Genomic DNA, 15,984 nt, shown 5'->3' with positions numbered 1-15,984 from the left:
AGAATGTAGTGTGGATGGTGAAGGAGAGATGTCGGAGAATGCAGTGTGGATGGTGGAAGGAGAACTGTTGGAGAATGTAGTGTGGATGATGGGAGGAGATCTGTCGGAGAATGTAGTGTGGATGGTGGAGGAGATCTGTCGGAGAATGTAGTGTGGATGGTGGGAGGAGATCTGTCGGAGAATGTAGTGTGGATGGTGGAGGAGATCTGTCGGAGAATGTAGTGTGGATGGTGGGAGGAGAGCTGTCAGGGAATGCAGAGTGGATGGTGGAGGAGAGCTGTCGGAGAATGTAGTGAGGATAAGGGGAGGAGAGCTGTCAGAGAATGTAGTGTGGATGGTGGAGGAGAGCTGTCGGAGAATGTAGTGTGGATGGTGGAGGAGAGCTGTCGGAGAATGTAGTGTGGATGGTGGAGGAGATCTGTCGGAGAATGTAGTGTGGATGGTGGAGGAGATCTGTCGGAGAATGTAGTGTGGATGGTGGGAGGAGAACTGTCGGAGAATGTAGTGTGGATGGTGGGAGGAGATCTGTCGGAGAATATAGTGTGGATGGTGGAGAAGATCTGTCGGAGAATGTAGTGTGGATGGTGGGAGGAGAGCTGTCGGAGAATGTAGTGTGGATGGTGGGAGGAGAGCTGTCGGAGAATGTAGTGTGGATGGTGGAGGAGATCTGTCGGAGAATGTAGTGTGGATGGTGGATGAGATCTGTCGGAGAATGTAGTGTGGATGGTGGAGGAGATCTGTCGGAGAATGCAGTGTGGATGGTGGAAGGAGAACTGTCAGAGAATGTAGTGTGGATGATGGAGGAGAGTTGTCGGAGAATGTAGTGTGGATGGTGGAGGAGAGCTGTCGGAGAATGTAGTGTTGATGGTGGAGGGGAGCTGTCGGAGAATGTAGTGTGGATGGTGGAGGAGATCTGTCGGAGAATATAGTGTGGATGGTGGAGGAGAGCTGTCGGAGAATGTAGTGTGGATGGTGGAGGAGATCTGTCGGAGAATGTAGTGTGGATGGTGGGAGGAGATCTGTCGGAGAATATAGTGTGGATGGTGCAGGAGAATGTAGTGTGGATGGTGGAGGAGAGCTGTCGGAGAATGTATTGTGGATGAAGGGAGGAGAGCTGTCGGAGAATGTAGTGTGGATGTTGGAGGAGATCTGTCGGAGAATGTAGTGTGGATGGTGGGATGAGATCTGTCGGAGAATGTAGTGTGGATGGTGGGAGGAGAGCTGTCGGAGAATGTACTGTGGATGGTGGAGGAGAGTTGTCGGAGAATGTAGTGTGGATGGTGGGAGGAGATCTGTCGGAGAATGTAGTGTGGAGGGTGGAGGAGATCTGTCGGAGAATGCAGTGTGGATGGTGGGGGTAGAGCTGTCGGAGAATGTGGTGTGGATGGTGGGAGGAGAGCTGTCAGGGAATGTAGTGTGGATGATGAAGGAGAGCTGTCGGAGAATGTAGTGTGGATGGTGGAGGAGAGATGTCGGAGAATGCAGTGTGGATGGTGGAAGGAGAACTGTCGGAGAATGTAGTGTGGATGGTGGAGGAGAGCTGTCGGAGAATGTAGTGTGGATGGTGGAGGAGAGCTGTCGGAGAATGTAGTGTGGATGGTGGAGGAGATCTGTCGGAGAATGTAGTGTGGATGGTGGAGGAGATCTGTCGGAGAATGTAGTGTGGATGGTGGAGGAGATCTGTCGGAGAATGTAGTGTGGATGGTGGGAGGAGATCTGTCGGAGAATGTAGTGTGGATGGTGCAGGAGAATGTAGTGTGGATGGTGGAGGAGATCTGTCGGAGAATGTAGTGTGGATGGTGGAGGAGATCTGTCGGAGAATGTAGTGTGGATGGTGGAGGAGATCTGTCTGAGAATGTAGTGTGGATGGTGGAGGAGATCTGTCGGAGAATGTAGTGTGGATGGTGGAGGAGATCTGTCGGAGAATGTAGTGTGGATGGTGGAGGAGATCTGTCTGAGAATGTAGTGTGGATGGTGGAGGAGATCTGTCTGAGAATGTAGTGTGGATGGTGGAGGAGATCTGTCGGAGAATGTAGTGTGGATGGTGGAGGAGATCTGTCGGAGAATGTAGTGTGGATGGTGGAGGAGATCTGTCGGAGAATGTAGTGTGGATGGTGGGAGGAGATCTGTCGGAGAATGTAGTGTGGATGGTGCAGGAGAATGTAGTGTGGATGGTGGAGGAGATCTGTCGGAGAATGTTTTGTGTGGATGGTGGAGGAGAGCTGTCGGAGAATGTATTGTGGATGAAGGGAGGAGAGCTGTCGGAGAATGTAGTGTGGATGTTGGAGGAGATCTGTCGGAGAATGTAGTGTGGATGGTGGGAGGAGAGCTGTCGGAGAATGTAGTGTGGATGGTGGGAGGAGAGCTGTCGGAGAATGTAGTGTGGATGGTGGAGGAGATCTGTCGGAGAATGTAGTGTGGATGGTGGGAGGAGAGCTGTCAGAGAATGTAGTGTGGATGATGGAGGAGAGCTGTCGGAGAATGTAGTGTGGATGGTGGAGGAGAGATGTCGGAGAATGCAGTGTGGATGGTGGAAGGAGAACATTCTCCGACAGTAGTGTGGATAGTGGAGGGGAGAGCTGTCGGAGAATATAGTGTGGATGGTGGAGGAGAGCTGTCGGAGAATGCAATGTTGATCGTGGAAGGAGAACTGTCGGAGAATGTAGTGTGGATGATGGAGGAGAGCTGTCGGAGAATGTAGTATGGATGCTGGAGGAGAGCTGTCAGAGAATGTAGTGTGGATGGCGGAGGAGAGCTGTCGGAGAATGTAGTGTGGATGGTGGGGGAGAGCTGTCGGAGAATGTAGTGTGGATGGTGGAGGAGAGCTGTAGGAGAATGTAGTGTGGATGGTGGAGGAGATCTGTCGGAGAATGTAGTGTGGATGGTGGGAGGAGAGCTGTCGGAGAATGTAGTGTGGATGGTGGGAGGAGATCTGTCGGAGAATGTAGTGTGGATGGTGGAGGAGATCTGTCGGAGAATGTAGTGTGGATGGTGGAGGAGAGCTGTAGGAGAATGTAGTGTGGATGGTGGAGGAGATCTGTCGGAGAATGTAGTGTGGATGGTGGGAGGAGAGCTGTCGGAGAATGTAGTGTGGATGGTGGGAGGAGATCTGTCGGAGAATGTAGTGTGGATGGTGGAGGAGATCTGTCGGAGAATGTAGTGTGGATGGTGGAGGAGAGCTGTCGGAGAATGTAGTGTGGATGGTGGGAGGAGATCTGTCGGAGAATGTAGTGTGGATGGTGGGGGATAGCTGTCGGAGAATGTAGTGTGAATGGTGGGGCGTTGATCTTGATTAAGCACATGATCTGAGTGTGAAAGGCATCAACAGCTTGTCTTGATTTTCTTCTGTGTCCGTGAGGACAATAAAATATATATTTTTTCATTGCTTATGCTTTTACAAAGGAAATGTTTGAAACGCTACAGTACACTTTTCTATTGACCTATAAGTCCAGAGAACATAAAATAACCACCTAAGGCCAATGAAAAAGCCAATAACTTTTGCAAAGTATGTACTTTTTTTTTTTCCTTGGTTGACTTTTAACTTGCACAAGAACATGGAAGAATGTTTTCAAAGTGTTCAGAAACCACGCAGTCTTTATATTCACCCCAAGATGGCGATCTCACCAATAGAAGTGGCACGCATAGACAGGAAATGAGGTATGGTACAGAGAGGAAGTAGTATTAAAGGTAGGAAGTGAGGTAAGGAAAAAAAAAACAATCGTTTCCAGTGTAGTAGCAGGAAGTAGAGAGGAGACATTGCTGGAACTGAGGAGGTAATAAGATGATATTTTATATTTACGTCCAATTGCAACCCCTTCCCAACCTCTCCCCAGTGTGTCGGTCCTCTTCCTCCATATTTGTGATGCCTTTAACCATTGATTGTGTCCGTCCTCTTCCTTTATATACATGTGAGGTATTTTTATCTCTGGCAAATGCTGCTGCACACTTATGATATACAATTACTGTACATCAAACTCAAACGCCCTCTATGAATACAGAAATATGACAAACTCAAACCCTCTGAGATTTCCCTCTGGGAAAATATACTGCACTTCACTTGGTAGGACATCCAGATCATGTTAATAAAATATCCTATACAGGTTCCCCGATCCTCCTTCAAACTCTATTGACCACCACGACTCTGATCTTTCATGGCAGTCCACCTACCTATCTAAGCACTGCTTGGGTGTCGCATACAACTCTATCTCCTTCCCTCCTCTTCCTTTTTCCATAGAAGTCCTCAAAGGCCTTCAGGTGATCCCTGAAAGCTCATCTCTTCAGGAAAGCTCATATTATTATTATTAATATTATCATTATTATTCAGCAATTATAAGGTGCCAACTGTTTACACAGCTCTTTACAATTTAAAAGGGAGACAGTACAGTTACAATGCAATAAAATACATAACAGTTAAAGCGGAGGTCCACCCTAAAATGGACCTCCGCTCATCGGAATCCCCCCCCCCCCTCCGGCGCCACAATCGGCACCTTTCAGGGGGGAGGGGGGTGCAGTTACCTGGATAATCCAGGTAACTGCACCCACTTCCGGGCTAGCTCTCTGCGGAACGGGGCGTACGTTACGCCCCCGTTCCGCAAGCGCCCGCCCCCTTCAGCAAGTGCCCCGCTGCCTGCTGGGAAACACACAGCTCCCAGAGGCAGCGGGGACCGTCCGGATTGCGCCGCGCGGCTCGCGCATGCGCAGTAGGGAACCGGGAAATGAAGCCGAAAGGCTCCATTTCCTGATTCCCATACCCAAGATGGCGGCGGGACCCGGCAGCCGAGCGAGCGATCAGCTTCGGGTGCCGACATCGCGGGCGCGCTGGACAGGTAAGTGTCACTATTTAAAAGTCAGCAGCTGCAGTATTTGTAGCTGCTGGCTTTTAAAAAAAAAAAAACGCGGAGTCCCGGTGGACTCCCGCTTTAAGAGAGCCCTGCTCAAAAGAGCCTACAATCTAATAGGGTGGAGCAAGTGGTACAGATGGTTGTAACTGTGGGGGGTGAGCTGATGGAAGTGGTAAAAGATTAGTCGGAGGGTTGATAGACTTCCCTGAAGAGATGAGTTTTCAGGAATCGGCTGGTCGCAGCCAAGGTAGACTATAGCTGGACAGATTGGGGTAGTGAGTTCCAGAGGATGGGAGAGACTCTGGAGAAGTCCTTGAGACAAGCATGGGAGGAGAAGACAAGGGAGCTTGAGAGTAGGAGGTCTTGAGAGAAGCGTAGAGGACGGTTTAGGTGATATCTGGAGACAAGATTAGTGATGTAGCTCGAGGCAGAGTTGTGAATGGCTTTGTAAGATGTTGTTAGTAATTTGAATTTAATTCCCTGGGCGATCGGAAGCCAGTGTAGGGATTGGTGGAGCGGATTGGCAGATACTGAGCGGTAGGCAAGGTAGATGAGTCTGGCAGCAACATTCATGATAGACTGAAGAGGGGATAGCTTGTGGAGAAGTAGGCCTATGAGAAGGGAGTTGCAATAGTCGAGGCGAGAGATTGGCAAGGGAGTGAATGAGTAGCTTGTTGGTTTCATTAGTTAAAAAGGGGGAACATTTTAGAGAAGTTATGGATATGAAGTCTACAAGCTTTTGACAACAATTGGATTTGGGGTTGAAAGGACAGGTCAGAGTCTAAGTTTACACCTCGTACCCTGGCCATATCTTCAGGGAAGCCTATCCCACTTCCTATTTAACACGGCGTTTCTCAACATTTTTCGACACAGAGGAACCTTTTGAAATAACTTTCTGTTCCCAGGGAACCCCTGCTAAACATTACTATATATCTTTTTTTTATTTATTTTTTCCAAAGGTTTTGATTTAGTGTATCAAAAAATAGACCTAGAAGACATCGGGTAGGTGTCAGCAAGTATATTCAGCAATGAATTCCACAGTGATTCAGACATTAGTGAAATCATCAGAAGTTCACAGCCATAGTTTTCCGGCTCTCTAACCCTCTCTCACTTCGATAAATTTGCTCTTTTTTTTTTTTTATAAAACCGTAGAAAGCCATCAGTTCAACCCCCCCCCCCCCCCCCAACTTGCCCCTTAGGAGAGGGAAGGAACCATTCCTCTCTATTCCATGAAGGGAATAACCCTCCTCCCCCTCCCCCTAGGGAGTTCAACATTCAGTTATTGAAAGCCGTGGGCAATGGTATAAAAAAACTTTACCTAGCCTACGCCACTCTTCTAACTTCAATATTCATTTTTTCCTAACGGTGTGCTCATATTCTCATCCTCTGGCTGAACTCTGCCATTGGAATTACACTCATGTACATCCAGAACTCCAGGTCCCTTCTTCCTCCAGTTCTTAGAGTCCACCCATTTAAACCATACCTTTCTAAATTTCTTGGGGGCACCCCTGGCCTCTTATGTCATTTTATATAAAAGTAAAACTGTATTTACTACCTTAACCCACATCCCTACTGCAGGGGCGGATCCAGAGCCTAGTCTCGGGAGGGGCACTGCCAGAAAATAAGGTGTTGCTTATAGAACACGTTTGTATTAAAATATATGTATTTAACATATCATACAGTCATAACCTTGTTTAAAACAGTGACACTGTTTTAAAGTGTTAGATGCATCCCCATGCCAGCATCCCATTTATTTGTATTCTAACACATGGCTGCATGGACACAGCCACTATGTCCCAATATAACATGCTGGTGTGGGTACATGAAGGCACCTGGCAAGCATTCTGGGACCCACGCAGGACATATTGGGACACAAAAGCTGTGTGTGTCATTAGAAATAAATGGGATGCCAGCACAGGGATATGTACAACACTTTATGGGACATTCCTTTTAGTATATCCCACACTTTATCCATCCCCAAGTCAGTTAAAGACAGCCCGCATGTCTGCAGCATGCCCCCTGTGTGAATGAGGCCTAAAGATGAATTTTAATAATCACACAATACAGGTGCTGTGGCTCATGATGATGATTGGTAATTGTAATACACAGCATGGAGGGGGGTAATGTACCGACTGATGCATTTGTGACCAATGGCAATTAATTAATCCCTTTGTGCTGCATTAGTAGCAGTGTTTTTTTTTAACCCCATCATGCTGCAGCATAAAAGGGGTTAATTAATAATGATGGTGCCACTGCCACTAATGCAGCACAAAGGGGTTAATTAATTGCCATTGGTCATGAATGCATCAGTGAGTACATTACCCCCCTCCATGCTGTGTATTACAATTACCATTCTAACTGCATTAACACCCCTCCCCTTCAAATGTTAACCACTTCAGCAGTTCACACAGCTAACACACTGTTAAGGAGTTAAGGCAGTTAAGTGATCACTCACTTGCAGACAGTGTAGATGGGCTCACAGGTCGGACAGCATCTTGTCTTGAATCTCGCGCTCCCGGCCTCTGAAATATGACGTCACGCCAGCCGGGACTAGGGAGCTCCTGTTGGGTGGAGATCACTCCGCTTGACAGGGAAGTAACACTGGGCACGTCCACACCGCTCTGCAAATACTACACAGCGTGTAGCGGCGACCCCAGTTTTACCATGGTCTTTACCCCCATAAGGACGCCACCGCCTGGGCCCCTCTAAATGAACGGATGGGGCACACTGAATATGTCTTAAGCCATCTTGGAGTGGGGGAAGCAGAAATAAAGTCCCTGCAACTGCATTTAGACGATTCCTCGCCAAATGTAAATAGGTGGCGGAGGGAGAAAGCCTTGAAGTGAAATATTTTCGGGGGGGGGGGGCAATTGACCCGTTGCCCCCCCCCCCGATCCGCCCCTGCCCCACTGTCAGCTGGTCTCCATAAATCCATTTCCGGGCTATAAGTTTCCTTACTCCAAAGTATAGGATCCTAAGCAACAGTTTAGTGTATACATTCATCTCCTCCTGGTCAAAGACCCCCAGGAAGCAACATAGGGGAGAGCATATATTAGGTAGTCCAAAGTTATCAGAAATAAATTCAGTTACTTGAGACCACAGTGGTCTTATATTAGGGCATTTCCACACCATATGGATGAAAGTTCCTTCCGCCCCATACATTTATGACAGACTGCAGATTCCCTCCTATACATTCAGTGCGTAGGCTAGTTGGCGTGTAGTACATCTGGTGAAGGCGCTGAAGTTGAATCATCTTATCCTGGAAGAGATGACAGATACAAGATGAGTATCGAGAGCCTCCTGCCACAGTTCCTCAGACAACTCTGGGGCAACTCGCCCACCGTGCTCTGGCCTTGGACAGTAAGCCTGGGTTCCCAGGACCCACTTCCCTATAGTATCTAGTAATTCGTTTAGATGGATCCGGTGTCAATCAGAACCTTCTCCGGCTCCATATTCTGTACATGAAGCTCACCATTCCCAAACTGAGCGGCCGCTGCATGACACAGCTGAGCATAGGGGAAATGGTATTCCAAATTGTTCCCTCAATTGTGTAAAATGGACAATCCATTGTCCTGGCATATATGATGTAAATATTTTATACCATATTTTGCCCATATCTGTCTGTCTGTTAATTTAAAAAAAACTCCTCCAAGGATTTATTACACCACAAAGGGTTATTTGGGGATAGCCATAAGGGCCCATCCCTTCTCTGTTGGGAACAGAGATGGAATATTTTTCCGGGAAGCTCCAGGACTGACCAAACCTTCCTCCCCGGGATCATATTCCTGTACACCATATTTAGTAGGGTTTTTTGTGAGGTGGCAACCACTGCTTCCAATAACGTAGTGGCATTATGTGTCTGGGCAAAAAGTTGATAGTGTAGAAAGGACAATTGTGAAACAAAAAAAAAATAGGAGCGCAAGTCTGAGAGGACCATCCCCTCCCATTGTAACTGGTCATTTTTGAACTGCTAGAGACTCTGGGGGCGCGCGATCCCCACAGGAATCCCACAATAATGCAGTCAATGATTCTGAAAATCCATAGTGTAGCAAAGCCCGGGTAGTTCGAGAGGATTTAAAGCAATGTAGGGAGAAAAATCATCTTAAACAAATGTATTCGTCCCATCAACGTGATCGGTAAATTCTGCCATTTCTGTACCTTCTCTCTAAAAGTCCCAACAATTGGTGACAGATTAGTCTCCAGAAACCATAAGATAGGGAAAGGAACCACAATCCCTAAATATTTGAAAGAAGTTGACGACAAGTGAGCGGTGCTGGGAATTCTGGGTCATCATCCAGTAACAGACAAGGGATGTGTCTGGATGGTGACTGTATCATTGTGTGTGTCAGGTTCCTATAAGGCATTCCGATGGAAGAACAACTGCATCATCTATGGGGAAAAGGGACAATTTTGTCCAATTAATTCTAAATCCGAAGTAATCTCCAAATTCTTGTATCGGCCTGAAGGCCCCCAAAAGCAAGGGTCCTGGACCTTGCAGAAACAAAATCATGTAATCTTGTCATCTGCATAGAGAGACACCTATTCTTCAAACTCCCCAATTCGCAGACCAGCCAAAGTAGGTGTAGATCTTAGCTTTTCTGCCAGGGGCTCTATGGCCAGAGCAAACAGGAGGGGCGATAGTGGGCACCCCTGCCTAGTTCCCCTGGATATAGAGAAGGGGTCTGAGATCATGCCATTAACCCTTAGTCTGACCAACGGTTCTGTGTACAGCAGCCGCACCCAAGAAATAAGAGGCAAAACAAGTATGTCCACTCTACTGAGTGAAAATACTTTTTTGTATCTACGGAGGCTGTTAGAGAAATTAGATGCTTATTTTATAATCATGCTTGCAAAAGGTTTCTTAGAAGTAGAATAATTTCAAGTTACACAGAGTTGTTTCGAGTCTTAGAAATGCATATAAATCACAGAGATAAGATAGTTCATTTTTAGTTCACTACAGACTGATAAGATAAAACATCTTATACAGGTGGTTTAAAAATAATTATGTGGAATATGGAAAAGTTATGTACAGTACATTAATTACGTTTTGACAGGGTAAAACAAAGGTCTGCTTGTGCCTTCATTAACCACTTTCAGACCGGACCATTTTGCTGGTAAATGACCAGAGGTCTTTTTACACTTTGGCACTGCGCTGCTTTAACTGGTAATTGCGCGGTCATGCAATGTTGTACCCAAACAAAATTTGCGTCCTTTTCTTCCCACAAATAGAGCTTTCTTTTGATGGTATTTGATTGCCTCTGCGATTTTTATTTTTTGCGATATAAACGTAAAAAGACCACAAATTTTGAAAAAAAATGATATTTTCTACTTTTTGTTATTAGAAAAATCCAATAAACTCAATTTTAGTCATACATTTAGGCCAAAATGTATTCAGCCACATGTCTTTGGTAAAAAAAAAGTCAATAATTGTATATTTATTGGTTTGCGCAAAAGTTGTCACATCTACAAACTAAGGTACGTTTTCTGGAATTTACGCAGCTTTTAGTTTACGACTGTCTATCTCATTTCTTGAGGTGCTAAAATGACAGGGCAGTACAAAACCCCCCCAAATGACCCCATTTTGGAAAGTAGACCCCCTAAGGAAATTGATAAGAGGCATGTTGAGCCCATTGAATATTTTATTTTTTTGCCTCAAGCGATTGAATAATGACAAAAAAAAAATTTTTTTTTTTTTTTTTACACAAAGTTGTCACTAAATGATATATTGCTCACACATGCTATGGGCGTATGTGAAATGACACCCCAAAATAAATTCTGCTGCTTCTCCTGAGTACGGGGATACCACATATGTGGGACTTTTTGGGAGCCTAGCCGCGTACAGGGCCCCGAAAACCAAGCACCGCCTTCAGGCTTTCTAAGGGCGTAAATTTTTGATTTCACGCCTCACTACCTATTACAGTTTTGAAGGCCATAAAATGCCAAGATGGCACAAAACCCCCACAAATGACCCCATTTTAGAAAGTAGACACCCCAAGCTATTTGCTGAGAGGCATGTTGAGTCCATGGAATATTTTATATTTTGCCACAAGTTGCGGGAAAATTACAAACTTTTTTTTTTTTTTTTTTTTTTCACAAAGTTGTCACTAAATGATATATTGCTCATGCATGCCATGGGCATATGTGAAATGACACCCCAAAATAAATTCTGCTGCTTCTCCTGAGTACGGGGATACCACATATGTGGGACTTTTTGGGAGCCTAGCCGCGTACGGGGCCCCGAAAACCAAGCACCGCCTTCAGGCTTTCTAAGGGCGTAATTTTTTGAGTTCACTTCTCACTACCTATTACAGTTTTGAAGGCCATAAAATGCCAAGATGGCACAAAACCCCCACAAATGACCCCATTTTAGAAAGTAGACACCCCAAGCTATTTGCTGAGAGGCATGTTGAGTCCATGGAATATTTTATATTTTGCCACAAGTTGCGGGAAAATTACAAACTTTTTTTTTTTTTCACAAAGTTGTCACTAAATGATATATTGCTCACGCATGCCATGGGCATATGTGAAATGACACCCCAAAATAAATTCTGCTGCTTCTCCTGAGTACGGGGATACCACATATGTGGGACTTTTTGGGAGCCTAGCCGCGTACGGGGCCCCAAAAACCAAGCACCGCCTTCAGGCTTTCTAAGGGCGTTACAGTTTTGAAGGCCATAAAATGCCAAGATGGCACAAACCCCCCCCCCCAAATGACCCCATTTTAGAAAGTAGACACCCCTAAATTTAGGGGTACACTAGTGAGACTAGGTAATAAATGGCGGGTGCCCTGAAACTATAAAAAAATAACTAACCAACCAGCGTCACCTGTAACAGTTATATGGTGATCACTGGTGAAAGGGTTAACTAGGGGGCAATCAGGGGGCTTTATGCGGTAGTATATGGGGGTCCCTGGCGCTATAAAAAGCTGCGGCGAACCTAAATACCTACCTGCCTAACTAGCGTCACCTGTGACACTAATACAGCGATCAGAAAAACGATCGCTTATTAGGCTGGGTTCACACTGGAGCGATGCGGGAACGCCACGAATGCGCGGCGGGTTCCCGCATCGCATGCCTCCCGGCGGCAGTTCACACTGCCCTATGCGAACTGCTGGGAGTGTCAGTGAAATGTTAATGACACCCCCAGATCAGTTCGCATATCGCAGTGCGATCTGCAAACTTGGATCGCATGGTGTGAACACCCATGCGATCCGATTCTGCTGCGGACCAAAAAAAGGGTCCCGTGCGAGTTTGCGGCGGGTGCGGCGGGTGCGACACGAATTCAGCCATACTATCTGTATAGCTGAACTCGAATCGCACAGAGATCGGATGTGATTTGCACTGCAGTGCGGTGCGAATCACATCCGTTCTCATAAACCGCTGCAATGTGAACCCAGCCTTAGTGACACTGGCGACGGGGGGTGATCACGGGGTTAAACCTTTATTGGGGGGGTTAGGGGGGTACCTTAGAACTAAAGGGGGCTAACCCTAACTGCCCTAACAGTTATTAGTCACAAATGACACCTGCCGGGTGATCAGGGGGTTAAACCTTTATTAGGTAATAAATGGCGGGTGCCCTGAAACTATAAAAAAATAACTAACCAACCAGCGTCACCTGTAACAGTTATATGGTGATCACTGGTGAAAGGGTTAACTAGGGGGCAATCAGGGGGCTTTATGCGGTAGTATATGGGGGTCCCTAGCGCTATAAAAAGCTGCGGCGAACCTAAATACCTACCTGCCTAACTAGCGTCACCTGTGACACTAATACGGCGATCAGAAAAATGATCGCTTATTAGGCTGGGTTCACACTGGAGCGATGCGGAAACGCCGCGAATCCGCGGCGGGTTCCCGCATCGCATGCCTCCCGGCGGCAGTTCACACTGCCCTATGCGAACTGCTGGGAGTGTCAGTGAAATGTTACTGACACCCCCAGATCAGTTCGCATATCGCAGTGCGATCTGCAAACTCGGATCGCATGGTGTGAACACCCATGCGATCCGATTCTGCTGCGGGCCAAAAAAAGGGTCCCGTGCGAATTTGCGGCGGGTGCGGCGGGTGTGGCGGGTGCGGCGGGTGCGGCGAATGGCTGAACTCGAATCGCACAGAGATCGGATGTGATTTGCACTGCAGTGCGGTGCGAATCACATTCGTTCTCATAAACCGCTGCAATGTGAACCCAGCCTTAGTGACACTGGCGACGGGGGGTGATCACGGGGTTAAACCTTTATTGGGGGGGTTAGGGGGGTACATTAGAACTAAAGGGGGCTAACCCTAACTGCCCTAACAGTTATTACAGTCACAAATGACACCAATGCAAAAAAAAAAAAAAAAAATGACATTGGTGTCACTGTGACTGGGGGGCAGGGGTAATTGGGGGGGTGATCGGGGGGTAAAGGGGGGGTGTGAGTGTGCCTGGCATGTTCTACTGTGTGTGGGATGTGTTGGTGCAACTCACTGATCCGCTCTCCTCCGTGTCGGAACGAAAAATACCGACACGGAGGAGAGAATACATCACTTCCTCTCCTGTGTTTACATTACAGGAGAGGAAGTGATGTCACCGGGGATTTCCATTCGTCGGGAGCGATCGCGAGGGGGTGGCCATGAATGAATGGCCGTCCCCTCGTCCGGGATCGCTCCCGAACGAAAACTGACCGCCGCAGGCACCGGGCGGGGGCCCGATCGGGCCCCCGACCCGCGGGAGGCAAAGCACGTACATGTACGTGCTTATGCCTGCCCGTGCCATTCTGATGACGTACATCGGCGTGAGGCGGTCGGCAAGTGGTTAACACTGTTAAAATACAATGAATAAGAAAACACTGATGTGTATGTATGTATGTATATATTAATAATTAGACAATATTGAATAAAGTAGTTGGCTGTGTGTGTGTGTCATTCTCCCAAAGTTGTAAATCTGTTATCCTTGAAGTTGGTGGAGTGTTATCAGGATGAGGAGGGTTTGATTTAACACAGCTGGGTGCCATACTGTCTCTACATAGGTGTTTTTAATTGGACAAAGCCAGTTATAAATCACTTTAATGAACATATAGGAATTCTGGGAATGAATAAGTTTGTCTGGTTGTAGAACAGGTGTCAGATTTATGGTTAGTTACATTAACGTAGATCTTAACAACCAATCGTATCTAGGAGAGATGGCTAAGATAAGGCTTGTAAAAGGTATATAAATGCAAGTTTTACAAGTTTTGTTAGACAGACAAGTAAGATAGGAGCCCATAAGGCTGAACTCTATGTATGCTGCCCTATTGCACGCGTCATAGAGATCAGAACCAATGGGCAAATATCTGTCCTTTTGAAAACTTCTTAATTTGACCCAGAGTGTGGTCTCGGGTGAATTTCTATCACAGAGGCTACTACTCTTGTTCCATCACTTGGAAGTAAAATGTTCCTAAATCGCATACTGGTGACCGAAAACACAAACAGAGATTCTAACCCAGGTTTTCTCAGGGGTTTCATGGAGCCCAAGGGTTCCTCCAGTGGTTGCTAGAGGTGCATTTGAGCAATGAGCAATTTCTGCCTCTTGATCTTTTTAGCTACAGTATCTGTAAGGAGGTAATTCTTCCTAATGACCACAAGTGTAAAGAGCATTCTTCCCACTGACCATCACACTAATGTATCATGAGTTGTAGATATAGTCATTTGTCATTAGTCACAGGTTCTCTGAGACAGTAAATGCTGACCGGAGAGGTGAGGATTCTGGGAGGTCACATGACATCACTCTCACCTCTTTACTTAAAACTGAGATCTGACCGGAGAGGTGAGGATTCTGGGAAGTCTGTGGTGATCATTTTTGACTTTCTATCCTTATAGGATTATAAAGTTGTGAAGAAAATATTGAGTGAACCATTTACACCCAACGGTTATGTGAAAGAGGCATCACCCATCACAGTGCCTCCACCTCATTGCCTGAAAGAAAACTGTGGAAAGAAAGTTCTTGAAGTCATCAACAAGATGAGGTGAGCGGTGTCCTGAATTCTGGGACATTATCCAGTAACAGACAAGGGATGTGTCTGGATGGTGACTGTATCATTGTGTGTGTCAGGTTCCTATAAGGTGTCAGGATGTCACTGTCTATTTCTCCATGGAGGAGTGGGAGTATTTAGAAGGACACGAGGATCTCTACAAGGACGTCATGATGGACAATCAGCCGCCCCTCACATCACCGGGTAAGAGGAGACTTTATTGTAAAGGAGAGAGCAGTACGGAGGCTCCACCTAGATCCCCCATCATCTGATAAACACATAGAAACAATGTATTCAGTCAGTGTGTGTGTTTCCTACAGATGGATCCAGTAATGGGAACCCACCAGAGAGATGTCCCCGTCCTCTGTATTCATGGGATTCCACACAGGAAGATCACACCATCCCCCACCATCATCAGGTAGGTGGGACTGTATTCTAACCATGAGAGGACATTCTATGAAATTCCTGGTTCCTTCCTTTGTACAAATGTATTCTGTTATCTTTGGGGTTTAGAGTGAAGAACTGAAAGACATTAAAGTTGAGGTTAAAGAGGAAGAAGAAGAAGAAGAAGAAGAAGAAGAGAGGTTGGTGAGTGGAGATCAGCAGTCTATGGAGGAGGGTTGTCCTCTGGATTCCCAGAATTCTACACAGAAAGATCACCAATATACAGAGAATGGTCGATCAGGAGATCAGGTAGGTGGGACTGGGCACAAAGGACTAAGAAGAATGTTCTCTTATATAATTATTTTTATGTAATCTCTTGTTATTGGCAGCAGTGTTTACATATGTTATATTTTATCATCTCTGGTAATTTAGAATGAAGAACGGAAAGACATCAAAGTTGAGGTTAAAAAGGAAGAAGAAGAGAGGTTGGTGAGTGGAGATCAGCAGTCTATGGAGGAGGGGGAGATGACTATGGAAAGTAAACGGGAGGAATCTTCTCTACATGAGGACACAAGTAAGTCATAAACACTAATTGCAGAAGCATTTCCTTTACTTAATTTACTTCTTTGCATTTAAAGAAAACATTTTACATAATTTCATGTGTTGAAAAGGACAAATGTTCTTGGAGCTTACCCCAAAAAAATAAATAAAATGTAAACTTGCTGTTTAGATGCAGGTCCACCTAGATCCCCCATCATCTGATAGACACGTGAAAACGAT

The 15,984-nt window shown here is 46.1% G+C and overlaps 2 protein-coding genes across 2 annotated transcripts in view; both read left to right on the top strand.

Annotated features, from left to right (window-relative positions):
• Nucleotides 1-15,984, top strand: part of LOC143955396 (uncharacterized) — a 98,774-nt gene that overhangs the window by 48,957 nt on the left and 33,833 nt on the right. The gene's annotated exons all lie outside the window — the stretch shown is intronic.
• LOC143955951 (uncharacterized) lies at nt 3,693-15,983 on the top strand. Its single transcript, XM_077466077.1, has 6 exons — nt 3,693-3,773; nt 14,669-14,814; nt 14,901-15,024; nt 15,141-15,238; nt 15,334-15,513; nt 15,637-15,983. The coding sequence occupies exons 3-6, from the start codon at nt 14,940-14,942 to the stop codon at nt 15,787-15,789; spliced, it is 516 nt and encodes a 171-aa protein (XP_077322203.1). The 5' UTR covers nt 3,693-3,773; nt 14,669-14,814; nt 14,901-14,939; the 3' UTR covers nt 15,790-15,983.

This window comes from Lithobates pipiens, unplaced genomic scaffold (genome assembly GCF_037356315.1).
Source record: "Lithobates pipiens isolate NorthernLeopardFrog02 unplaced genomic scaffold, aLitPip1_a1.2 Scaffold_35, whole genome shotgun sequence".
NCBI lineage: Eukaryota > Metazoa > Chordata > Amphibia > Anura > Ranidae > Lithobates > Lithobates pipiens.
This window is presented reverse-complemented; position numbering and strand designations above follow the sequence as displayed.